Source organism: Trichoderma breve, chromosome 6 (assembly GCF_028502605.1).
Source record: "Trichoderma breve strain T069 chromosome 6, whole genome shotgun sequence".
Classification (NCBI taxonomy): Eukaryota; Fungi; Ascomycota; class Sordariomycetes; order Hypocreales; family Hypocreaceae; genus Trichoderma; species Trichoderma breve.
Window position 1 is genome coordinate 221,810 of NC_079237.1, and position 26,186 is coordinate 247,995.

The window sequence follows — 26,186 nt, forward strand, 5'->3', positions numbered from 1 at the left end:
ACGATCGCAACAGCGTTCAACTCTGGTCGTTATTTTTCTTGCTGGCGAGCCGAGAGTGAACTCCTGCCTCTTTTCCATTCTCACCTACCGTTAGTCGTCTTTGTGCCTCTAGCTAGCGATTCATCTCACCATAACAGGTAACCCCCCTTGACTGCTTCGTCACCGATAGGTGTATGGGTAGCGCCTTGTTGTTGTTTCGAACAACTTTTGAATGAGACGGAGATGGATTGCAAGTTACCAGAGTACGACACGGAGAAGTGGAAGCCGGGAGGCCGTTATTTATAGGCTCATGGCTGGTGAAGACTCTCTGATGGATTTGGGGTCATGTGTACTCGTCTCGTCTGTGGGTGTGCAATACTACCACGCCAATATTTGAAATGCCGCCGTTAGCCACACTAATAATAGAATGATGCGACCAACTTCACCAGTTTCGCCCGCTTCGCAGCTGAGAACCCATAGAAGATCCAAGAACCCGGACCCAGCAAACAAGCTCTCGTCACATCTACCAAACTCCCGGCCCGATTCTGCGCCTGCTGGTAGAGATGCCATGTATTTTGCGTCGAAATAACCGAAATCAGAGTGGTTAGAGGAGACCTTTCAATGGTTATCTAACGGCAAAGGTCTAAATCTCTGGAATCCGGTTTCTGGCTACCCAGAAGGTGATAGACTTCGGTTTAGAGGGCTAGCTGGTTTTGAAATTCACGATCCAAGAGACGATATGAATATTATTCAATACCTTTTATTCCTCCATCAAAGGATGGAAACTGACAGCAGCGGGTACGGCGCATAGTCAATGCTCCGGCACTCATCCGCTGAAGGCAGCGGTGTAAAAGCCGAGCCGAGCCGAGCCAGCCTCCTACTGCTCCTGTCTGATTGTTTCCTGGAGATCTTCTCATCGCGGGGAGTGGCACCGGCACTATGTGCCGTGACTCCTCTCCACGATTCCACCCCATCTGCATCGGTTACGGTGCCGAGGCAAATCCGACGCAACTCCGTACAGGATTGCCCACTTGGAGGTGTGTGATTCTGCACGAACCATACACGAATAGGTACGTAGCGTTGTGGCAGGATACGTCCTCGGGTATACTCAGAAATGCCCGAGCCGAGAATGCCTGAATAGGGCCAAAGATGAAGTTGGTGATTCATATCCGCGGAGCATCGGGGGAGGTACGGACTTTTAGGAGGTTTTGCTATATAGAGGGAAGAATTTCACACGGGGTTTGCCCATCGTTAAGCACTTAAAAGCAAGTGGGCCTCGGTTGTAGCTGAAGAAAGCCGTATCTGAACTTCATAATGTTACTCTCTTTGACAGCTATCCCTCCAACATGCCTGACATCGAAGCAGGTATTATGGGAGAAATACATGTAGACAACACCATGTAGACCGTCTGCTTTTCTTTTTGGTCATGATCAGGATTATAAGGAGAGGCCTAAAACATACTGGCTAGCAGATGTCAACAAGTCAGTGGTACAGCATCCCTTTGAGTGGCATAAGGTGCCACTTATGTACCACATCCACTTATCTTCTATATTGAGGGGAGAATCTCCAATTTCTGACTCTTTGATTGGGTACGGCTGTTAATAGTACTTAGTTGGCACCTTATGGCGCTGAAAGGGATAGTAAAACAGATCTCGAATACACTCTTGTTACTACAATTTGACATTAACATGGATGACCAAAAGAAGCAACTAGAACAAGTAACAAGTAGATACACGGTGAGTGATGTAAATGGTATTAAAATATTGAAATAATTTTGCTCCGAGGGAGCCTATATATCTGTCCCTTGCCCGTTCCTACCCTGCATCAAGTCTCTATTCTATTTATTTAATTCTTTTTTTTCTTATGTAGCTGCTAACCTTCCAGACTAAACTACCGCTTTGAAACAACTCTTCGCCCCTCGTCATCAGCTACTACCAATTCCTGAGAGGTAATAAACCACTCAAACAGTCCAGCGCGTTTCGCCATACCAACCCAGTGCAACGCCGGGACGGTTGGCAGCTTCAGCACAGCCTCATTCTCAGGTCTCCTAAACAACTCCTCCGCATGCGCCGAAGTGACGTCAGTTCGAAGGGTCGCTGTGCCAGGGTAGCTGATAAAGCGTAGCGCCTTCTCTTCCGACTTCTCGTGATGACCTGCGGTGACGGCGGCAGCTACAGCGGCAGCCACGTCGTTGACCGGCGCAACGTGAAATGTGCCGCCGAGTTTGGCAAAATCGGGTCGTACACCGAGACGCAGCGAGTTGACAAGATAGGCGCGAACCAGAGCGTCTTCGCCCGGCGTCAGCTGGTCGACCGGTGCATCACCAGCGGAGGGAGCCGGTGTGGGCCGATGCGCCGTGACCCGCAGACCGGCCCGGCGCGCCGCATCGGCGAGGTACCGCTCGGCCACCCACTTGGACGCGACGTAGCCGTGGGCAGGGTCCGGACGTGGTAGGCCACTACTGTCGCCGTCAGCCTCATAATCCGCCAGGGCACCTGAGCTCAAGACGTGCAGCGTGGCGCCAGTGCGGAGGGCCAGCTTCGCGAGCGCCTTGGCAGAGTTCACGTTGACGGCTTTGAGAGCACCGTAGCCGTCCCAGAAATTGCGGTCGGCGGCCATGTGAAGGATGACATCGATCTCTTCCAGCTCTGAGGCGTCATCAACAGGCAAAGACGGCAGCTCGGCTTCCACCACACGTATTTTGCTCGAGAGGCCGGGGAAGAGGTTTGTCAGGTCCCTACCCTCGGCAGGCCGAGCTAGAACCAAGATCTGTGCGACGCGCTCATCAGCTACTAAATGAGGGACTACGCTCTTCCCCAGAGATCCCGTTGCGCCGGTGACCAGGACGCGGAGTCCGTGACCGGCGCTGTTTGAATCGCCTGTCCGCTGCACCGTTGCTCCGACATCATCATCTAACAAGTCCAACGCAATCTCTTTGTCCCAATCAGGGGCGGACCCTTGGCTCTCCAGCAGTGTCGCCATGCTGCCAAGCTCAGACGCTTTCATGAGTAAGCCTAGGCGCGGTGCGTCACCAAACACGCGCTTAATGACGGATTGCAGTTTGACCAGCAGCAACGAGTTGCCGCCGACGCGGAAGAAGTCGGACTGCGACGACAGCGGCTCGGCCGCCAAAGAAAGCTGCGGGAGCACCTCAGTCCAAAGGTCAGCAAGGCGGCGCTCGGCGGGTGTGAAGTTCTTCTGCTGCTCTTGCTGTTCAGCGCTGGACGTCTTAATCTCTGGGAGAGGGAGAGCCTGCACGGCCTTGCGGTCGACCTTGCCGTGGGCAGTAAGGGGAACCTCGTCAACAGGTACGATGATGGCTGGGACCATGTAGTTCGGGAGGGAGTTGGACAGTTGCGTGCGGAGCTGGTTAATCGTCTTGGTAACTTGCGTCTCGCCCATGCCCTTGTTCTCGAGCACCACATGCGCAACAAGGAGTCCATCATGGTCGCCCTCGCCAGCACGCAGAGTCACCACGGCGTGGGCAAACGTGCCGGCAGCTTCCCTCATGATGATTCCCTCAATCTCTGCCAGCTCAATGCGGAATCCGCGGACCTTGACCTGGGCGTCACCGGCGACGCGGCCCTCGATGGCGATGTAGCCGCGGGTGTCAAGCCGCCCATAATCGCCAGTAAAGTACATGCGGCCCCAACCGGTGGCCTTTTTATCCTGGGGTGCGAACGGGTCCGCGTGGAACTGCTTCGCCGTCACGTCCGGCCTGCCAAGGTATTCATTCTGGCCAACACCGGCGCCGCCGATGACAATCTCTCCCGGCACACCGATCGGCACGGGTCGCGATTCCTCGTCCATAATGTAGACGGCGTAGTTGGGCAGGATGCGACCCGGGATGGGAACGGTCAGGTTAGGATCATGTACATCGGCAACGCCCTTCATGGTAGACACGGTCGCCTCCGTAGGCCCGTATGTGGTATAGAAGCGCAGATTCGGCAGCACACGGCTCAAGCCGCGGAACGAGTCCAGGAGACTCTGGGGCGAGCGTTCGCCGCCAAACCAGGCAGAAGTCCAGGCCGTGCAACGGCGCAGACCATCTGGCGCAAAGCGGAACCACATGCTGTACTCGGAAGGCGTTGCTACGGTCATGGTCACGCCGTGCTCGGCCATCAGACGTGTCAGCTCGGCCGGGTCGCCGCGGGCGTCGGCGGGAGCGACAACAAGGCAGCCGCCCGTAGCGATGGCGGAGAAGATCTGCTTCAACGAGCCATCAGAGGTCAAGGCAAACTGCTGGAGCACGACGCGGCCAAGGGTGGCAATGTCCCACTCTCGCACGAAGCCCTCAACCATGGTGCGGATGCTGGCATGCTTGACAGCGATGCCCTTGGGTTCGCCGGTCGACCCGCTGGTGAAGATGATGTAGGCAGTGCGATCCTGACGGGCTACCGTTGCGATTCTCTCCGAGCTCTCATGAGCCGTGGCGGGGAGATCAGATATGTTGATGACAGCTACCCCGTCTTCAGCTCCAACCCCAATCTCCGGCGTGCGTGCTGCCGTGTCACTGTCGGACAGGATGACCGCCGGCCGCGCCGTTTTGACGTAGCCCTTCAGGCGCGGGATGGAGACTTTCAGATCCAATGGCAGATAGACGGCACCGACACGAAGGATAGCAATCATGGAAGCAATCCAGTCGGCAGATGGAGTCTGGAACACGCCAACAACGGACTGTTCGTTGCTTTGATCAGGCAGCTTCTCAACAAGGGCACGCGCAATGCTTTCAACCCGCTCATCCAACGCAGCGTAGGTATATACATGGCCAAAGCCATCTTTAACAGCGACGCTATCGCGGTTCTGGGCGATGACCTGGTCAAGACGGTGGGCGATGGTGACAGGCCATTCGAGTGGCATGTCAGTGCCTATGTATCGAAGAAAGTTAGCCAGATGATCAAATTAGAGACGAAGAAAAAAAAAATACATATACATACCCTTGCCGAGTGTCAACGCCTTCTTCACATCAGCCTTGTCCCATTTGTCCACCTTTGCTATGTCGCCGCCCTGCTTCACAAACTCTCTCAAGACATTAACATAGCTTCGCAGGAACAAGTCCGTGGCCTCCTGGCTGTACAGAGCCCCTTGCATATGCAAAGCCAGCAAGGCTCCCTCGCCGTCATCGACAATCTCTAGTGCAATGTCGTATGGGCCTCTCGCCGCATGCCACTGGTGCTCGCCGACCCTGCATCCAGCCCAGGGCATCTCCGCCTGCTCTTTGGTAAATAGCTTATAGTCCATCAGCACTTGGAATACAGGTGGGTATGCATTGGAGCGCGGTGCGGCCAGCTCGTCCAGCAACAAATCAAAGGGTAGGGCCGAGTGTTCCAGCGCGCTGTACACGTTCTTGCGTGTCTCCTCGACGGCCTGCCCGAACGTCTGGCCGCCGGGGCTACGATTGAACACCAGGGGGAGCACGTTCAAGAAATTCCCGATGCTGCCCATGAAGTTGCTGTCGAGCCGGTTGGCGTCAGCGACACCTATGACAATTTTGTCCGTTGTCTCAGCGGGCAGCAGCCGGAACAGAAGTGCCTGTAGAATGGTCAAGTAGCCATGAAACGACGTGGCCTTGCTGCTCCGCGTGAGCTGCTTCAACTTGGCGACTGTCTGGGCGTCGAGACGGATCCGAGCAATGTTGATCTTGTAATCCTGGAGCGGCTGGCGAACTTGGGAGCGAGCAAAGGAGAGTAGCTCGATGGGACGTGCGAGGTCTACGGCCTGGAGTGTACGGCGGAAGTAATCGATGGCTGGCTGGAGCTTGCCGGTCTTGTACGCGAGGAGTTGCTGCTTGCCAAAGGAACGGGCCTGTGAGGCATCGGGCAGCGGTGCCAACGGTCGGCCGCGGTTGCTGTAGACTTGGTTGATGTCGAGCATCAGCATGTTCATGCTGTGACCGTCCATCGAGATGTGGTGTGTTCCCATGAGCAGGTAATGCCGTGTGTCAGAGAGCGAGAGCAGTCGTAGTCGAAGCTGGCCCCAATCGCCGAGATCCCACTTGTGGTCACGCATGGCGTCGAGCTCCTCGGCCGCCTGGGCCTCTGAATGGATCGTGGCTGTCTCCAGACGCACAAAGGATTTCGACAGGATACCCTGCATGGGCGTCCTGCTGTCGTCGTCGGACCAGAAGAAACGCGTGCGCAGGGCCTCGTGCCTCTGCGCTACCGACTCGACGGCCTTGGCGAGATCGTCGATGCGGATGCGGCCTGTGAGCTTGAATTGGTAGGCAATATTGAACGTAGTGGGATCATCAATATAGTGGCTCAGGAACCAGAAGCGCTTCTGCCCAAACGTCATGGGCTCGGTGTGTTCCGGCAGCTTGATGGAGGCGATGATCTTTTCGCGCCTCGCTTCTTCAAGCTGTCTCTCCAGTGACTGGGCCGTAGGTTTCTTATGGTCGACATCGTCTCCCAGAGGTGTCTCCAGAGGCGTGTCAAGCGGCGATCGGGGCGTCGAAGTGGCTGGCAGACTACCTGACTCTGAACTATACGAGGTCTCCGTCGATTTCTTGGTGGGTGGGAAAGACGCTTTAGCTGGAGCTGGAGCAGGAACAGGAACAAGAACAGGAGCAGGAGTAGGGGCAGCAGCGGTAGCAACAGGAGGATTGCCGCCGTCACTGCCCACCTTTTCTAAGTCCAGGATGTCGGCGGGGATGCCGCTGACCGCATCATCAAGTATAGACTCGAGAGTCGACCCAGCGCCCAGAATCTTGAGCACAGGAAGGTCGATGCTGAACTCCTGAAGGAACCAGGTGCGGACCTCAACCGCCATGATGGAGTCCACTCCCTGTTCCACGAGCGTCACCATCTCGTTGACGCTCTCGCCTTGAGGGATCATGAGGATGCGCTTCAACCGCTCGATAAAGGCTTCTCTGATGATGCTCTTTGCCTCAGTAGCAGACTTGGCAGCAGCAAGACGGGCGCGTGGACGCTCCGTCTTGCCAGCACCACCACCACGCCCGCCCCGGATGGCAGCGGCGTCGTGTAGCAGGAGATGGCTGAAGCAGGGGTTGGCGAGCAATGTGGCGCCCTCGCGGAAGGGCGACACGCCGGTGCACACCTCGGAGCCGCCCTTCTGACCTGGCCGGCCGGCGAGGATGCCCTCGGCGAAGAGCCCGAGGAAGTCCTGCTCAGAAACGTTGCGGTAGCCTATACGCGTGAAGTGGTCCTTGTCCAGGTGGTTGGCGTGCTCGAAATAGCCCAGGCCCTGGATGGAGCTGATGGCAATGTCAGAGCCCGCGACGCCTCTCACATTGCGCCTCTGGGCTGCGAGCGCGGCCATGAACTGGTTGGCCATGATGTAGGCCGACTGGCCCGTGTTACCAACGACGTTGGCCAGCGAGGTGAATAGGATGAAGAAGTCGAGCGGCGTGTCATAAAAGAACTCGTCTAGGACTACGGAGCCTTCAATCTTGGGCGGGGCTGTCCTCTGTAGGGACTCGAATTTCATGTCGTCAAACAGGGCGTCGTCGATCATCATGGCGCCGTTGGCGACGCCGATGATGGTCGGCAACTCGGCGCGGATCTCGTCAAGAGCCTGGCGTAGAGACTCGCGGCGTGTCACATCAATCGACATGACCTTGATAGTCGCTCCCTCAGCCGCGCACGAGTCCATAAACCGCTGGCTCACCTTGGGCCGCCGGCTAGAGAGTACCAGGTTCCGCGCCCCATGGGCTACCATCCAAGCGCACAGCGACTGGCCTAACTCGCCGGTCAGGCCGACAAGCAAGTAAGTGCCATCAGCGCGGAAGATGGTGCCATGGTCGATGGGCCGTACAAGAGCTCGCACCGATGAGGTCGTGGCCCAGTAGACGACGCTGAGCTTGGTGTGCACGGCAGGTGAGGAGGCGACATCCTGGAGTGCCAATACGGGAACCTGCTCGTTTGTCGATGATGATCCTCCCTTCTTCCAAGCCTCCTTGAGCGCTCGACCGACCTGCTCCACGTCGTCTGCGTCTGCGTGGGGAGACAGGCCGGGCTGCGTACGCAAAAAGTCAACTGCCTTGGCCTTGGCTGTGTGCGGCGGGAGAGATCGGACCAAAAGGTCAGAACTGGCAGACGCAGGCTCGGGAGACAGGTCGATCAGGAGAGAGACATTGCGCGGCAAAAGCGTGCGTACCAGCCGCGTAGGGAGCTTCTCATGGATAAAAATGTACGGTGAGGAACCATTGGCATCTGCGTGATTCTTCGTCGCTGTTGTAAAGACAACTTGCAGGTCCTGTCTGGCTGCCTCTTTGACCAGGGCGTCCTTGAGGAGCTGGTCGGCCTCATGCACCAGCACAGTTCCGGAGCGTGGTGCGGTGGCGAGGATGGTCTGCGCAAGGAGATATGCGGCAACACCGCCGAGAGAGGTGCTACTATTAATATTCCCATTCTTGCTAGCCGGTAGAGGCACCGTCCATTCGGTGGGCACACGTACTCGGGACTCGACAGCAGTGTCGGCCAGCGCGAGGAGCCGTTGACCCGTCTCGGCCTCGGTGCCGACAAACAAGGTGAAATAGCCAACCTCGCGGATCTTGAGGACTTGTAGCAGCGACTGCTCGACTCGGAGAGTAACGGTATTGCCTGTAGTTGGAGGTGTGGGCAGTACACGCAGCGGCGACACGGTGGCAAGCTCGAATGACATGCCGTCAGCTGCTGGCTCGAGCACCATGGTCGTCTCGCGCGGATCGAATTCATCATACACAGCGCGGCGGTAGGTGTTGTACCGGTTGTTGGCCTCTGTGTAAGGGAGCAGTCGCGGGATGAACAATTGGCCGTTGACGTAGTGGTACTCGGGCTCGATGGTCCAGAGGACATTGGTTTCCTCCTCCTTCTTGAAGCGTGCGCCCAACTCAAGGCGCAGCAGGGCATCGGCGAGAACCTCCGACGTTGGTTCCGTGGCGGCGTCGAAGTCGAGTAACTGCAGAGTGATGGTCGGATATTCGTGGCGGAGAACACGGGACACTCCGAGGATGATGGACGAGTATGGACGCTCAGCGCGGGCCTCACGTGTGGCCCAGAGGATAGCATGGCCGTTCCGCCAGAGTGTCTTTAGGCCCTCAATCTTGGGCTCGGTTCGAGTCTCGAGGAGCTGCTCCTCCAGCTCCGTCAGGCAGAGAACAGAGCTCCCAGAGGCCAGGTCGTACCCGTCGAGTTCTTCAATAGACTCGAGGAACGTGACGGCTGCGTAGCGCGGGCTAATCAGGGCACTTACACCCTTAGCCAGCTTGGCAATGGCTTCTGTGCGTCCGCCTACAATGACCAGCTGGCCGGTGCCCTGGGTCGGAGCGGGAGCGGCTAGGGGAGCACGCAGACTATTAACACGGTCATCGACGGCCTGGCTGGCAAAGGCGGAGAACCATTGCAGCTTGTTCTTGCTGCCGGTGGAAAAGGGGGTGGTCGTGTCGATGCCACTGAAGCCGTGTCGGCGTGTTAGTGAATCCCAATGATCCAATGGCAGAGATGGCCCATTGCTGTCGGCCCACCACCCGGGTAGACCGCCGAGAATGGTGCTTAGGCTCAGGGAGTCGTTGCTGTTGATCTCCAACGCAACTAGATAGCCGCCAGGCCTCAGGAGCTTCCTCACATTGGCAAGCGTCTCGTCCAAGTCGACGGCGGCATGCAGGGCTGCCGACGCCAGCACGACATCGAATGAGCCTTCCCCTAGTCCCTGCTCCGCTGGTGGTTGGTTAATATCGTATGTCGTGACCACCAAGCGATCGGCCAAGTCACGGAAACGGTGCTGGACGCCCTCCAAGGACTCGGCCGAGACGTCAGTGTAAGTGTAAGAGGAGAAGGCATCGCCAAGGGCGGGTAGGATCGAGGTAGTCGAACCACCTCCAGTTCCCGCTCCAATCTCGAGGATATGCATGCGCGGGAACCGGTGGGCGATCTGGGCGGCAACGCGGGCGTACCACACGTTTGCGTTCTCCTGTCCCGGCTGCGCCGTCAGCTGCTGGTAGAACCGGCTCAGCAGCTCGTCCTTGGCCAGGTGCTCCAGGATGCTGCCACCAGCGCGGATCTCATCAGCCAGATGGCTGCCCGCCACCTCCAACAGCCGCATGTAGTCGTGCTTGTGGTGCTTGGCGATGAGAGAGTTGACAAAAGCTGCCGTGTCCTTGAGCGCCTCCTGCGGCACGTAGGGATGATCCCCTCGCGAAACAGTTTCTACCGTGCGAGCAGCAAAGTCCAGCAAGTTCTGGTGATGGCCCAGGGCATCGGCCTTCTCCCACTGCGTCATAGTCTCGTGGAGGCGGCGTAGATAGAAGAAGCCCACACGCTCGGCTGCCAGCAAGGCTGTGTCGTTTTCAGATGATGACACTCCCTTATCGTCGCTCTCTTCGCCCTTCATGGCCACATTGGCATCAGGGGCAGCCAGGCGGTAGTCGTAGCGGGTGTAAATGACAGCATCGTCACGAGGTGTTGGCGCCGCAAACGGTTGGAGCTCAACCGACTCAAACTGAACAAACGGGTGCGCTTGTGCTGACCCGCCAGAGTACACGTCAATATCAACCATCATATGGCCCTCAGGCGTCGCACGAGTGGATGTCTGGTACTGTAGGGTGCGGTCACGAGCCTCGCTAGTGTTGCAAAAGTATGGGTTTATGACGATGGAGCGGAAGGTCGTTGGCACGCAGAGAGTAAAGAGACGGTTGTCGTGCGGGTGGCTGTAGGCGGCGAAGCCCGTCTGGATGGCCGAGTCGAGCCAGCCCGGGTGGACCAAGAGCTTATCCTCCCAGCCGTTGCCAGACTCGTCCTCGATCTCGCCCATGGCCCAGCCCATCTTGCGGTGGATCGCCCGCACACCTGTGAACGGCGAGCCGTAGGTATAGCCCAACTTGGTGAACTGTGAGTACAGGCGTTCGGGCTCCGCCTCCACCAGGTTGATCTCGTCATGGCGAACTGCAGGCAGCGTGTCTGACCCGGCTTCGAACAAGGTAGCCGTGATAGTAGCGCTGAAGTTGAGGGTTAACGGTGTGCCACTATCAAACGGCCGGCCAGAGTGGCAGGTAATGCGGCCGGAGAGTTCGTCGTCGGTGGACCGCACCAAGCTCAGTGTCACCTTGGTTTCCATGCCAGCACTTTCGTCATCAAACGAGAGAGCGCGGCCAATGACGGCGTTTTCAATGGAGATGAGCCCCAGCTTGCGGCCAGCAGCAGCAGCGGCGACGGCTTCTACGGCCAAGGAGACAAAGCCCATCGCGGGGAAGACACTTTGGCCCTGTAATGCGTGGCCCTGGAGCCAGCTGTTCTCGGAGGGACGCAGGACATTGCGCCATGAGACCTCGTCGGCCGTCTCCGTCTCTACCAACCGTCGCCCCAAGAGCGGGTGTGGCAGCGCATGTAGGTGTCGGTGGGCGCCCGAGAAGCGGGTGAGCGAGTAGAAAGAACGGGAGTGGTCAAAGGGATAGGTCGGGAGGTTGGTCAGGGGCTGCTTGGGCAACGACGCAGCACCAGAAATCAGCTTCTCAAACTCGTCAAAGTTCACCGACGAGGCACCCAGGTGCGTCCAAATGAAACCGACAGCCAATGCCAGAGTTTCTACGTCGTCCTTTTTCCGGGCTAGCAGTCCCGTATAGGGAATTTTGTGCCCGGTTGCATGCTCTATCGTATCGAGGGCCGGACCCTTGAGCGCGGGATGGGGACCGTACTCAATGGCCAAGTCCATCGGCCCGGCTTCAGTGACTGCCTGCGATACGGCCGGCTCGAACAAGACGGCGTTGGCCATATTTTCAACCCAGTACTGGGGAGACTGGACGTCCTCTTTAGTCATGACACGACCGCCCTCGACGACACTGGAGAACCACTTTGTGCCGTTGCCCTCCTCCACAGCGTAGCCAGCCCTTGCGAGGCCAGCGAGATAAGGCTCCGCACACGGCTTCATGTGGGCAGAGTGGTATGCCGTGTCGACTTGTAACCGGCGCGCAAACTTGCCTTCGTCCTTGAAGATGGCGACAGCCTCGTCGATGGCATCTTCGTCACCTGATAGGGTGATGCTGGTCAGGGAGTTGCGTGCGGCGACCTGGATCCCTCCAAGAAGTTCGCAGAGCTCTTGAGCATCTTCAAACGAAGTACCGGCAGCCATCATAGCACCAGGGCCTCCAGCGCGGGCCAGCCTGGCATAGAGGCCACGATAGTGAGCAACGCGGATCGCAGTGGCCGCCGACAGGAAGCCGGCGGCATACGCAGCGCCGATCTCGCCGGATGAGTGACCTACTACAGCACGCAACTGGATGCCCGCGGCCCTGAGTAGGTCCACGAGTACGATCTGTACGGCTGTGCATATCGGCTGAGATATGGTTGCTTCGGACATCCGAGAGGACTTGGGGTTGGCAAGGAGTTGCCCGCTCAGCGTCCAGTCGGGTCGGTCGCCATCGGGGAGCGTGGCCAGGGCTCGCTGAAGCTCGGCAATGCGCTGGGCAGCAAACGGCGATTCCTCTATGAGCCTTGCTCCCATTCGCGCCCACTGGGCTCCTTGGCCAGTGAACACGCCGAGAATAGAGGGCTTGGATACGTCGAAATAACGAGTAGTCAGTTCGCTACCGCCGGCATCGGCGTCGGCGAGCAGCCCATTAATCCTCTTGACGGCCTCGTTAATGTCAGCAGCAAAGATGGGCTTGCGGAAAGGGAGCGTCGACCGGCGTGTCTGTAGTGTGTAAGCCAAGTCGCGCATGTTAGTGTCCGGATTCCCCTGGAGGTAGGTCCGTAGGTCATCGAGAGTGGCGCGGATGGTAGACGAAGAAGCAGCCGAAATGGTGAGTGGCGTAAATGCTGGCACAGCAGCAGCAGCGGCCTTGTTGTTCGGTGTTTGAGGCTCATAGTACTCGAGAATGGCATGTGCATTGGTGCCACCGAACCCTGCCACGGCATAACATAAGCCGGTCAGTTCCATAACAACTCTCAACTCGCCTTTAGCTTTTATCAATCTTGGACTCACCGAAACTGTTGACACTAACTCGGCGCGGCTGGCCGGGAAGCGTACTCGGCCAGGGCGTGGCGGAGGTAGGAATCTTGAGGTTATCGTAGAACGGGGCGACTTTGTCACTTAGCCTCTTGAAATGAAGATTGGGGGGGATGATGCCATGCTGCATGGCCATGACAGAGCCGATCACACTGGCAAGGCCGGCGGCACCCTCGGTGTGTCTGTGCGAGCCCAAGGGCCAAAGTGTCAGTACATGGTGAGACGAACAGTCTTGGAGGCAAACAGTCACTTGGGACGTACCCGACAACGGTCTTGATAGAGCCCACATATAGCGTATCAGTCGGCTTGCCATGCCCGAACAAGGATCGCGCGATGGCTTCCGATTCCTGCGGGTCACCGGCTTGCGTACCAGTGCCGTGCGCGTGGAAGAACTGGGGGCGATCTTTCGGATCGTTGATGTCAAGCCCGGCACGGGCATAGGTATCCCGGATGAGCTGTGCCTGAGCGATGTTGCTGGGCATCGTCATACCTGCCGTCTTACCGTCCTGGTTTACTGTGGTGATCGAGGTGTATTTAGTACCGCGATCAAGTACATTGACAATAAATGCATTAAAGAAAAAGAAAGAAACATGATGACAGAGGAGAAGAGAAACTTACCAGCTGTCCCGCGAATCACGCAGTCAATGTGGTCGCCGTCTCTCAGTGCCGCACTAAGCGGCTTCATCACAACGGCCGCAATACCCTCACCGCGAGCATAGCCGTCAGCTGCAGCATCCCACATCTTGCTGGTGCCCGTTGGTGACAGCATGCGAAGGCTGCTCTCTTTGATAAACATGCCTATGGTGGACAAAGTCCAGCCGTGTCAGCATCAACCAGTTCCGCCTCTCGAGAATAGCATTGTGCGTAGCAATGCTGCCAGAAACTCACCAGGAGCCACGATCAGGTTGGCGCCGGCCGCAATGGCGATCGGGCATTCGCCATTTCGCAGGGCTGTCACACCCTGGTGAACTGCCACCAACGAGGACGAGCAGGCCGTGTCAATCGTCATGCTAGGTCCGTGCCAGTCGAAGAAGTAGGAGACCCGATTTGAGATGATGGCACGGCTGTCACCCGTGGCAGCATATGTCGGGGCCAGGTCCCAGTCCCGATTAACGATCTGAGCCCAGTCGTCACACATCATGCCAACATACACGGCTGTGTTAGATCCCCGAAGACCTTCAATGGTTTGGCCACCGGCGCACCTAGAGATGGGGGGCCAAATGGGTCAGCTAGCACAAAGAAACACTAAAAAGACAAAGCAACGTACAGAGAGTCGTAAACAGTCTCCATGACTAGGCGCTGCTGTGGGTCGATAGCCTCGGCCTCTGCTGGTTGGATGTTGAAGAAGGTGTTGTCAAACCGGGTCACGTCTTCTTCGATGAAGTACGCGTTTGGCGCGTTCAAGGCGCCGTGTTGGGAGCCATTGGTGTGGAAGAATCCGGTTGCATCGAAACGGTCAGCAGGAACACGCTTGGAGAGGTCGCGTGGCGACTGGATCAAGTCCCATAGCTTCGAGGGTGAGTCTGAGCCGCCTGGGAAGCGGCATGCCATGCCAATGATGGCGATAGGCTCCTGTTCTGACACTGCCATTTTGGGTGTGTAGGGTGGACGGTGCCTCAGTTGCGTACTATCTACGACAGGATGAGAGGGATGAAGCACCAGGAGAAGTGGTGAGAGGTCGAGGCTGAACCAGAGTCAAGTGAAAAGCCTTTGAGTGTTGAAGCCTTGTTGTGCTTAAGTGTTGAAGAAACGTGCCTCGACACTGGGCTGCAAGGATCACGGAAGCACTAACATTCGATGCTAGCTTTGACAAGCTGTCTGTCCAATCTTGGATTGGTTGGAGAGTTAAAGTTATGATTGCAAGAGCTGGGGATGTTGATATATTGGCAACTCCAGCACGACCACTTAAAGTTAGTGATTAGATTCTGCCTGACATATTGAATCGATTGGCCTGTGGGTCATCTTCTTCCATCGGCTGTAAGACGAGACGTTGGCAGCGATCTCGGTGCTTCCCTCGTGAGCAAAATGGGCTGAGTGGAAAGGCCACGACCTGATTTCGGATACAGCTGAGATTAACGATGATAGATCAGACGCCTACTTTTCTCGATATTTTCCGTCTTACACATGGCGGAGTGGCCTTGTGTGCCTGAACTGAACACTGGCCCTTGGCTGCTATTCGTTGGCTCGGAAAATCCTAATACCAACGCCAACCCGATTAACACCGAGTTTAAAATACCATAGTCGGGAAGGCCTGGACAGCCCATATACCGGTTCACTTCTCTGCCTTGCCTCTGAATTCTTCTCGGTGTGGCTAGAGCAGAATCGATGCAGCAGGCGAAGGAAGCCATCAGCCGGAGTGTTTCGGAGCTTTTCGGCCAACGCGGTAAGCTTGCGTTAACAACGGCATTCTCTTGAGAACAGCACGAAGAATACCTCAGTATGCATTCAATCATTTTCGTTATATGATGTAGTAAGATTTCTATGCTTGCTAGCGTTCGGTAATATTGATTAGACAGACGCAGGGTGTCGCTGAACCCATTCCCAGCAGGATGCTTCGTACTCACTAGTAGTTTATATACCGATTTTTTAATGAATACTCGACGGAAGAAGCAACTATAGAATTTTCAACGGTTTCGACGGTGTGTTTGGACACTCAGCTGGACCATTTACAAGCAAAATGGCGGCCACATCTACGACGCAGACGGCCTTGGTCGGTGGTCCCAAAGGCGACATCATCCTTTCCAACTCGGCTCCGCTCCCACAGGGACCGCTCCAAGACCATGAGCTGGCCGTGGCCGTCAAGGCCATCTCAATCAACCCAGTCGACACGAAAATGACGGGTCCCTACCACACCGAAGGTGCCATTCTGGGATGCGACTTTGCCGGGCTGGTAACGGCCGTGGGGCCGATTGCCGCGGAATGGGGCTTCCGGGAGGGAGACCGGGTCGCCGGCACCGTCATCGGGCTCAACTCATTGAGGCCTAGCGTCGGGGCCTTTGCAGAGAACACAGTGTGCTCGGCGTGGGGAGCTCTTAAGATCCCCGCCGACTGGACCTTTGCGCAGGCGGCGGGCGGCATGGGAGGACTCGCGTGGATCACGACGTCGTGGGCGCTGTTCCACGCCATGGGCTTGCCGGCCGGGCCTCAGCTGGAGCCTCTCAACGGCCGCCTCCCGCCGCCTCAGCTGGAGCCCAAGATCAACATTGTCACAGCTCACAGCTCTGGTGATGACACCTCGAAGCCGGTGACGACGGTGCTGGTCAGCGGCGGGGCCAGTTATACAGGCACAGCGGCCATCCAGTTGCTCAAGCTGGCCGGATTCACCGTCATCGCGACGTGCTCTGCACGCAGCTTCGAGTTGGTGCGCTCGTTCGGGGCCGATGCCACCTTTGATTATGCCTCGCCAACAGCCGCCGAGGAGATACGCGCCTACACAGGCAACTTGCTGCGCCTGGCCATCGACTGCGTCACCACCCCCGAGTCGTCGCGCCTCTGCTATGCTGCCATGAGCCGCCTTGGTGGCCGCTATGTGGCGCTCGATCCCTACAGCGACGCCGTGGCAGCGACACGCGCCGTTGTTCGTCCTAGCTGGGTTTTTGGCCTCGAACCCCTAGGCGACGAGATCGCCTGGCCAGAGCCGCATACCAGGAAGCCAAACCGCATCGCCCAGGACTTTCTCGAGGTTTGGAGTCGCACAATGCAGGGCCTCGTGGATCGTAAGCTCATCCGTTTCCACCCACAGCTGGTGCGCGATGACGGATTGGCTGGTGCATTGGAGGGTTTGGATGATATTCGGACTGGGAGAGTCTCAGGCAAGAAGCTGCTCTACAACTTGTGAGAAGAATGAGGTTGAGATGGAGAGTGTGGAGGAAGGAGCAACGGGCAGCTCAGCGGTGGGAGAGAGAGATTGGTAACTACCTAGGTACATGTACCTATAAATGTGCAGGGTAGGTAGTCAAGTGGTGGACAGTAAAACAGGGACTAAAAAGTAAATCAACACACACAAAATTGTCCCTGTTTTACTGTCGCCCACTTGATAGCTTAGGAACAGTCGATCTAGTAACGTATGTAGATAGGTAGATATCATGGCCAATAACTGCGGTATCTAGCGTCGTAAAATGTAATTCTACAGGTGTATGTATCTCGGCGTAATGCCAAATTCCAAGCTGGTAGCCAAGAGATAACCATCTAGCCTGCGCGGGGCTCCATCCAAGGCTTTGCCAATTTACAACTTCTAACTGACATGTAAAACATCGAGAGGTTCCAAACGAATCTCATAGGCCACCACTAAGGAACATATCGGAAATATGTGGTTTCCTGTCAGCTGCATAGTGCGTGGTATTGTGCATCTTTGCCAAAGGCTACTGAGAATTTCTACAACCCAAAAAAAACCCGTACAAAGCATTCCCTTATCTCTCTTTTTCGACGTCGGGCAGTGCAGCAATACATCTTGTAGCGCCGCTGGCAATGAGGCTCGAGTCTATTGCGCAAAGCATGTATCTGACTTGTAGCGTGTTGATGGCCCAATTCTGGATTTCGTAATTGTCATATAACCCAGCCAATCCCATTGTCTTACCATGTCGCCTACAAGCCTTACTGACCGATTCCAAAGCAGAGCGAAAAGCAGGCGTCTGGAAGCCTCCTGGAACACCTAATTCGATAGAGAGGTCGTTAGATCCGACCAGGAGCACGTCGACGCCCTCGACTGCCGCGATCTCGTCGACATTCTCAACGGCATCTTTCGTCTCTATCATCACGATGACTGACGAAGCGGATGTGTTGCTTTCCTCAATGACTCGGTCTTGCGGCATCGGTCTGAGCGAAAATACCGGCAGCTGGCCGGTCATCGATCGGCAACCCGCCGGTGGGTACTTGGAAATAGAAACGGCAGCTTTCGCGTCCTCTGGACATGGCGGTATTAGAGCTCCGAAGCCATGGTGCGGGGGATCTGGGGATACTTACGAGATGAGTGTATATGTGGGAATATCACGCCCATCGCACCGCCATCCAGGACTCTCTGGACGAAGCCATTGCCACACTGGTGTGGGACTCGGACAAAAGGGGTGATGCCTGCGAGCAGCCCAGCAACAGACAACTGGCTTACATCGTCAATGGACAGCGTCGAGTGCTCCAAATCGATGAAAAGCGAATCGAACCCGGCATTCTTTGCTAGCTGAACGACTTGTGGGTTCGTATTAAACTTGATGCCAAAGGCCTAGGAGAACAGGTTAGAATTGATGGATGAAGAGCTGCTGTGAGAGTTCCTGTGCCTCATTTGGCTGGGCGTTCAAGGCATACCTTGCAAAGCTGCCCGGCAGCAACCTTGGTGGCCAAGGTATTGACGCAAGAAGCCATTGTAAGCACCGGCAAGACTACTATTTCGACTTACAGACACTCATCGCAGTCAACAGAAGAATAAACCAACTCGAAGTCTTTTCAATGGCTTCTTTTCCAATACTGCCGCTGCTGACTGCCGTTTTTCCGTGCTGGCGCCGGGGCCCATGTTAGAAACTGTAATCGCAGTTTATCGGTGATACTCGCAACTTGTCGCTCTCCGATAGTTATCCACCGTTTCCCACGTTTCGGGCCTCGATTTTCCTATATAAACCGTTTCCTTTGTTCCTTTGATGAAGGACATTGTATGCCCGTTTTATTTTCCCCCTTGAGAGAAGCTGTTACCTGACCCTAACAACTTTCAGCTTTGTGACACTCTCAATTAACGCTATTCCTCACACCTTGTCATGATGCTCCGCTCCGCCAAGACCAGCCTCGCCGTGAGGAGGACTAGCTCGCAATGCCACTCATGTCTCCCAAGCTCATCGGCCGCCTTAGCCGCGACTTCAGCTCTCAAGACGACACAGAGAGCATATTTAAATATCACGGCCCAGGGCAAATCTGCAGTAACTGAGTCGCCCGCACAGTGAGTTATAGAGGATCGAGTAGTACACACCCCTGCCTGCTAACGGTGTTCCCACCAAATCCTAGCCGGCCATTCAATGTAAGCTCCGAAGACAAAGTCCAGCCATCTGCAAACACTCGCCCCAACGAAACGAACGAATCGTACGTTGACCACCACCACAGCCGCCGTCATATATGGCAAGACTAACGGTGCCAGTATAGACTCATCGGGAAGACTGGGGGTGAGAGCTCCAACAATAGCATGCCAAAGAACATTAATAGGAGTTTGGGTGTAAGCGAAAGCGTTGAGGGTCAGGTCGCCAACACCTTCAGGCGCCTTTCACCACATGTTAGGGCCAGATCTATTAGGGATCGGGAGGCATGGCTGGCTCGAGTTAACTCACAGAGAAAGCAGTGGCCTTTTGCGGACTAAGACTAAGGAATAGAGTAAACTAATAATTTTTTTTTAAAAAAAAGTTCATAAAACTACTATAATAATTTAATACATATATATATCAACCTTTCAATCTTCATTTTACTTGTAGGATATGTAACAGCGTAGTACTTGTATAATCTCTTAGGCATTATGGCAGTTACTTTGGTATCACCCCTGTAGCACTCGATGTCACATGCTCTGGTTGGTGGTATCTTAGATGGTGTTATGGCTTGTTATGGCTTGTTATGTCTTGGTACATTAGCAAGTTACCCTACGATATAGGTTCCTGGGTTTGTCAGATCATGCATCTGCAATAGCATCCATTTTCCCTGTCCTATGCGATGTGATGTTGTGAATGGAGGACTACTGCAACTAGCGCTGCATCTAATACGCTCTGGACTACCTAAGTAATTGAAGAAGAGAAGAAAGTGATGGACGCAATTTGGGCAGGCTGATAATGAAAGTAGGTCAGGATCTCTCCCCTTACAATCGGGACCAAAACGGGTTATAGATTGCATGAGAAGAGATAGACAATACTGAGCAATGCTTCCACAATAGCTGCGACAGGTAAGGAGGGACCCAGGATAGCTTCAACAGCGTCTATTAGTGGGCAATTCGAATGCTGTTTTTTTTTCGGCTCTGGGTTTTGATGCTGTGATCAGCATCCAGGCAATACTTTCTCGCTCGAAAAACCATGACAATCCCGATGGAAGAGCGGACACGATCTCTAGGCTGCCAACATGCCCCATGGACACTACATCAAGGGCCTAGATCGAGCTCCTACACATGAATACACCCGGGTTTACTAATGCTAGCGCAGTGCATAGGACCGACGTGGAGGCGGGTTGTTGGAATTTACAGCCATACAGTACCAGGCTCTAAAGGAGTCATGTTCTATTGACGAAGTAGTCTTTTTTAAGAGCCCAATCACGAAGAGTAAAACACAACATCTACACCAAAGAGACATTTCGCAGAAACCCAAAACCGGATGCCGTACTTTGTCTCTTTATAAGAACTGGTATTTCCTCCCACACACGCGTACCAAACGGCTGCTGATGACATTTGTTGGTCTCTACAACGTTAAAACTCGATGGATGGACTCTGCCACATATTCAACGTTTCCGGTTGTCACTTGAGATAACTAACTGTCAGCCGAGATAGACCGAAAGAAAGAAATAGTCTCAATGCGTTGTCACTTACAGCCTGTGAACGAAAGCCGACCAGTAGGAAGAAGGTAAACATGGAACATGTCTTTAAGGGTTGCCACTTGCTCTTGAGATAATCCTGTCATGGAGAACATGCCAATCTTTTCGTAGTTGCCAGTTAGCCTTGCATAAATCGATACTTGAAGACCCATGGATGCTTACATCGGTCAAGAGATGCCGCCAGTTACCAGGTGTGTCTCTCATGGTTAACTCGTCGTGCAGTCGTTTTCGCATGTCCCTCAACCGACCGCTCATGGTATTCAGGTCTTGCTGCCATTGCTTCCTCAGTTCTGGGTTTTGAACGATGGTAGCGACGACCTTGGCCCCGAAGCCAGGCGTGGAAGTAATCTCGGCGCGTGAGATCTGTTTTAATGTTGCCTCCACTTTGGCTGCGGTGTCGTGGTTGCGTGTCACAACGTGCAGAGCACCGATTCGCTCTCCATAGAGACCAAAGTTCTTGGAGAACGATTGGGCCACCGCAAACTCAATGGCGCCGTTCGAGCGGGTGGCAAAGTGACGCAGCACCCAACCGTCATTGTCGATGTCTCCCGTTGCAAAGCCTTGACTGTCAAATGCAGGACAAGTTAGTTATCGAGCTGGCTCCCATGAGATCGCTCGTCTCATCAAATGTGGTGTGACAGACGAACTAAGCTGAATCAAGAATAGGGAACAAGCCCTTTTCCTCGCATACATTTGCGATGGCCTCCCACTGTTCCCTTGAAGGGTCCAAACCGGTTGGGTTGTGCGCGCACGCCTGGAGGACTATAACATCCCCTCTTGATGCTTGCTCCTTCATCGTTGAGATCATGCCTTCAATATCTAGCGTGGATGTTTTGTAGTCATAATAAGGGTATAAACGCTGTTCTATGGCGGGGTTTGTGTGTCTCCAGATCTTCGGGTGGTTCTCCCAGGTAGGGTTGGACAGCCATACGGTTTTGGGTTGAGCGACGTAAGTCAGGAAACGTGCAATCAGGTAGTTGGCGCCAGTGCCTGCGATCGTCTGCATCGAGGTAATACTCCGGCTACCCAACGTATCCCCAAAGGTGATCTGCCGCGCAACGGAGACCAGATCTGGGTATCCCATCTGAGGTGAGATATCATGGTTGAGATGCGGGTCTGCCTGGAGGATTTCTCTCGCCTGAGGGAGGTCAGTGTCGTGTGACCTAGCCCATCGAACTCACAAGGCGAGATAAAGAGAAGGATAGTCTGGATTATTGGGTAATTGCAAAGGAGTAGAGGAATTCGCACGCAGGAAATCTTTCCAAGCAATCTTGGGCTTGAAGATCTGGACAGTTCTGTGATCAAGGGGGATTAATTACCTTTTTTACGGAAGGTAGAACCCATGTTTTTGCATTGTCATCGCGGTAAATACCAGGGCTTAGGTTTACTTTCTTCTTCTCAGTATCGGCTTTAAATGCTTCGATTAAGACAAACGTGTTATCGGGCACAGCAGCTGGAATCTGTTCGAGTAATGCCATAATCAAAGCAGAGAGATATGCTGAAAGCCCACAAGAAGAGTAAACAAAGTGATGGATGATGCTGTCAGAATATGGGATAGATTGCACTACTCTAAGCCTAGATGGACGTAAGATCCTTACTTATGCGGAATACATACAGAGCCGCGCTAGGTCGCAGGGTGTGCCCTGACCTAGGCATGACCCTCCATGCCTGTACTCTATTTTCATCAGTGGGAGCTCGATATCGGGCAAAAAGTGATAATGGATGTGCATTGCAAGATTGTGAGTAGGTGAGGATTAACTCGGCATTTCGGCATGGCCATGGCCGGACTATTTCGGTAGCGGCGCAGGTATTACTTATCACCGTGCATATTCCGATCTTATCTGGCAAGCTGTTTTAGGAAATTGACGACTGTAGTAGACTCGTATCAACAACACAAGGTTGGCACATAGTAGGAAAATGGTTATGAACCAATACACCGCCGGGCTTCTGAGTCGCACCGAGCAAAGACCATGAATTTTCTCTGTCAGCAGCTACAACGGGCGTGTTCCATGAATGAATCTCCGATCAAATATTGCCGGAACCGGTACCGTTTGGGTTGCATGCGAATATCTCTCCACCGAAAAGCCCCGAGCTACGACTGTAAAGAGGGTTGAGAGTTGAGAGATATTAATTACAGAAGCAGTACTCATCGTCTCCACAAGATCACATCATTTCCTCTCCGCTATCCAAGAAGAAGTCAAACACAAAGAAAACACAAACATCAGAAAAAATGGGATCAAACACAGAAGATGCTCGTGCCCGCGTTCAACGGGCGTACCACGACATCGGCGACCCAGTCTTCTCTGCCGCTGAGTTCACACTCATCAAGGTCTTCATCGACTACAAGGGCTTCGATGCCATCCCGGATGAGGGTGACATCTCTGTGGCCGACTTGGCCGCCAAAATCGGTGGCACGCACGAAGTGATCGACCGTATGACCACCTTCTTCATCTCCGGCAAGGTCCTCGCATCTACAGGCCCTGGCCGCGTCGCTCACACGGAAAGGTCTCGTCTTTACAAGTACGACGAGCCTACCGCCTGGCTCTACATTCACATGTTCAACAATGTGTTCCGCTCCTTCGCCCAGATGCCAAACTTCTTCCAGAAGAATGGTTTAGCTTCGCCTCAGAGTGCCAGTGTCACACCTCTTGGCCTTAGCCACGGTTTCGAAAACCGGCCAGCTTACGAGATCCTTGTTGAAAACAAAGTCGTGCACAAGGGATTCAATGAAGCGCTGAAGGCGCTCGGAGTCATGTACTCACTGAAGGGCATCTACGATTTCGGCTGGCTGCGGGAGCCTCTTGCTGCTGGGCCGTCACGAGCGGCTATCGTGGATATCGGTGGGAGCCACGGTCTCGCCCTGCGCGATGCAATCCGCAACAACAACTTTCTCCCCGCCGAGCGCTGCGTTCTCTTCGATCTCCCACAAGTTATTGAGAACACCAAGAAAAATGTCGAGAAGGAACAGGACGAGGACCTGCAGAAGATCCAGATGATTAGCGGAAGCATGTTCGAGCCGTATCCCGAAAGCGTCAAGGGTGCCCTTATCTACCAGTTCCGCCGGATCCTCAACGATTTCCCCGATGAGGACGTCCTGCGGGCCTTCCATAATGTGCGAAAGGCAGTGGCTCCCGATTCACGCATTCTTATTATTGAGGAGATGCTCAATCCAAAGCGTATCCCCATGAATGTCGGGTTGGACATCTGTCTTATGTGCGCTGCCGGCAAGAGGCGAAACGCCGCCATGTTCAGCGAATTGGCTGCGCAAGCTGGTTTCAAGCTCAATGCAGAATTCCAGCAAATTGCGGGCGAATTTGATGACTTTGGTGTGCTTGAGTTTGTGTTGGCCTGAGAGGCTCTATGAGTATACACATGTTGCGTGGTCCTGTACCTAACCCCAAGCTCGTGTATCAACATATAGAGTATAAAGAGCAACAGAGGAAACAGAAGAGCTGGATTAGACCTGACAAGGTTAGCATTGAGTTAGCCAGAGTTTTTGGCCCTCTTTAGAATAGTTAGGCAAGATGTTCCAAACATAGGTAGCTCCAATTAATGCAGTTCAGGCTCTGATGTTACAATGTCCAAGGTGAAATATGAAATCTTTTATAAAAAGTTGAGGGCATGCAAGTTAGTACACGATAATATCAAAGCATTTGATCTCTTGATGTAATTGTAATTGTGCACATGAGTGAGACATGTACTACCGAATAATGGGCCGCTGCTCCGGCATAAAGACAAAGGGGGGGGAATTGCATGATCACAACAAGCAGAGGAGTTCTCAAGGCCCAGCGTTGAATAAAGTCTACCTTTGTTCAATTTTCTCTCTATCTTACGAATATCTAACATGTAACGAAAACTCCTATTTCTATAACAAATGAACCCATGAATCCACCCACAATCGATTTCCTAGTTATGCACAACGGTTCGATCAATGGAGGATATCCTCTCTGCACATTCCATGGCGCCGACCGAGATAAGGTTCGAGTCCACGTGAGCCAGTATCAGACGAACCCCCAAAGTGTTAATGACCCAGTCCTGGAAATCGAGGTCCTTATAGTTACCAGCCAGTCCGAAGACCTTGTTGTGGCGCTTGCATGCCATGCTGACGGCCTTGAGCGCAGCCTTGAACTTGGGTGCATCAACTTGGCCGGGGATACCCATATCACTCGACAGGTCGATGCAGCCGACTATGAGAACGTCGACGCCATCAACCGCCGCAATGGCGTCGACGTTTATAATGCTCTCTTCGGCCTCGATCATGACGCCTACAGCCGACGCCATTGAGTTGACCTCGTCGGCCATCATCTGCATCGGCATGGTGCGGAGACCCACGGCAGCCTGCTGGAGCCACAGCGACCGCTTCCCATACGGTGGGAACTTGCACATCTTGACGGCTTCCTTAGCCTCCGCAGCCGAGACTATGTGTGGGAAGACAACCATCATGGCCCCAGAGTCCAGGACCTGCTGGACGTAACCCATGCCGCACTGGTACGGCACGCGAACAATGGGCGTCATGCCGGCCATCATGGCCGCGCTCGCGAGCATGCTGGCTTCAGTAATGGAGTAGGTCGAGTGCTCCATCTCAACCCACACAACGTCGAAGCCGGCGTTTCTAACAAACTGGACGACGAGGGGGTTCGTCACCAGTCTGAGGACCATAGCCTGTGGTGACATTTAGCCACTTCTCTATCACCTGATCCAGGCCAATCAATGAGATGACGTTGGGATGGTCTCCAACCTGCCTACCTTACATAACTGTCCGGCGCTAGCCTTGGTGTATATAACATTCTCGCAGAGAACCATTTTCGACAGTTAAGTGGTTCTGTTATAACTTAGGTGATTGAATTGTATGCGTTGCCTGCTTGACAACGGGCCTTTTATTCGTCTGTTGAAGTGAATATGGCAATGATGTGGTTGGCCCGAAACGGGGAATAGTGTAGAAGAAAAGATGGGATTTTGGTCTGGAGATTGGATATTTACATGAAAATGAGAGGCAGTAAACTTTTCGATCACGATCTAGCTGCGGTGTTGCCGTTCCGACATGCCGGAGGATGTACGCCGCTTTGCATGGCACTATGTTGCAATCACGTTACGCTTACCAGCCAACTTTGAGTTGCATTACAGGGGCTTTGACCGGAGAAGTTCGGAGGAGGAGGATTTCGGCTGACGCTCCGATACGGATACATGGCTGTTGACAACAACTCATTTACAGATTATTGACTAGAAATTCGGAAGTATGGCATCATCAGCTGCTTTCAGGGGCAGCGCTGAGTCGATCCTTTCATTGCCTGGCCAGTGGTCCTTGTCACGTCGGCACTATTAGGATGAATGAACGGGAGGAGACTACCCGTGTGATGTCGAACGACTCATCTTAACTGCGTATTGCATTTTTAACCGATTTTAAACTCCCGCTGCAACGTTATTCTAGAATTCCGAAGAACTTTGAAAAATCGCGAAAATCACGCCGAGGCTCTAATGCAATTCACCCGAATACCTTTCAGCCGGCTGATTTACATTGCATAAAGGGACGAGACGGCTTGAACAGTATCCGGCGTAGCATCACTACTAGTCCCACCTTTTGGAGATACTGCGCAAGCCACGAGGGATTGGGTACTTACTTGCCTACCTAAAGGCTGTCCCTTGCATGTACTACTGCGCTAGCAAGGGGCTCGTAAATGCCTGTAATTACATGTAGTCGTGTACTGGTTGGCCTCGTAGAAATCTGCTCA

At 54.3% G+C, this 26,186-nt stretch overlaps 6 protein-coding genes across 6 annotated transcripts; 2 read left to right on the forward strand and 4 right to left on the reverse strand.

The window, feature by feature from the left end:
• Positions 1-1,869: 1,869 nt before the first annotated feature.
• Positions 1,870-14,508, reverse strand: T069G_08975 (AMP-binding enzyme domain-containing protein; the record flags this gene model as incomplete). The annotated part of the gene is made up of 12 exons (XM_056176185.1): positions 1,870-3,084; positions 3,130-4,847; positions 4,917-7,953; positions 8,014-8,540; positions 8,604-11,939; positions 12,033-12,073; positions 12,143-12,815; positions 12,895-13,100; positions 13,180-13,432; positions 13,537-13,716; positions 13,807-14,120; positions 14,186-14,508. 12 exons carry the CDS (start codon positions 14,506-14,508, stop codon positions 1,870-1,872), a joined length of 11,823 nt encoding a protein of 3,940 aa, XP_056024663.1.
• A 1,087-nt stretch (positions 14,509-15,595) lies between these two features.
• On the forward strand, positions 15,596-16,756 carry T069G_08976 (zinc-binding dehydrogenase domain-containing protein; the record flags this gene model as incomplete). Its single annotated transcript, XM_056176186.1, has 1 exon — positions 15,596-16,756. One exon carries the CDS (start codon positions 15,596-15,598, stop codon positions 16,754-16,756), a length of 1,161 nt encoding a protein of 386 aa, XP_056024664.1.
• Positions 16,757-17,327: 571 nt separating this feature from the next.
• On the reverse strand, positions 17,328-18,273 carry T069G_08977 (hpcH/HpaI aldolase/citrate lyase family domain-containing protein; the record flags this gene model as incomplete). The annotated part of the gene is made up of 4 exons (XM_056176187.1): positions 17,328-17,447; positions 17,520-17,821; positions 17,881-18,133; positions 18,217-18,273. 4 exons carry the CDS (start codon positions 18,271-18,273, stop codon positions 17,328-17,330), a joined length of 732 nt encoding a protein of 243 aa, XP_056024665.1.
• A 2,051-nt stretch (positions 18,274-20,324) lies between these two features.
• On the reverse strand, positions 20,325-21,935 carry T069G_08978 (aminotransferase class I and II domain-containing protein; the record flags this gene model as incomplete). Its single annotated transcript, XM_056176188.1, has 5 exons — positions 20,325-20,383; positions 20,453-20,558; positions 20,620-21,022; positions 21,105-21,595; positions 21,777-21,935. 5 exons carry the CDS (start codon positions 21,933-21,935, stop codon positions 20,325-20,327), a joined length of 1,218 nt encoding a protein of 405 aa, XP_056024666.1.
• Positions 21,936-22,687: 752 nt separating this feature from the next.
• Positions 22,688-23,809, forward strand: T069G_08979 (o-methyltransferase domain-containing protein; the record flags this gene model as incomplete). Its single annotated transcript, XM_056176189.1, has 1 exon — positions 22,688-23,809. One exon carries the CDS (start codon positions 22,688-22,690, stop codon positions 23,807-23,809), a length of 1,122 nt encoding a protein of 373 aa, XP_056024667.1.
• Positions 23,810-24,363: 554 nt separating this feature from the next.
• Positions 24,364-25,260, reverse strand: T069G_08980 (hpcH/HpaI aldolase/citrate lyase family domain-containing protein; the record flags this gene model as incomplete). Its single annotated transcript, XM_056176190.1, has 2 exons — positions 24,364-25,119; positions 25,204-25,260. The coding sequence occupies 2 exons, from the start codon at positions 25,258-25,260 to the stop codon at positions 24,364-24,366; spliced, it is 813 nt and encodes a 270-aa protein (XP_056024668.1).
• Positions 25,261-26,186: the final 926 nt, after the last annotated feature.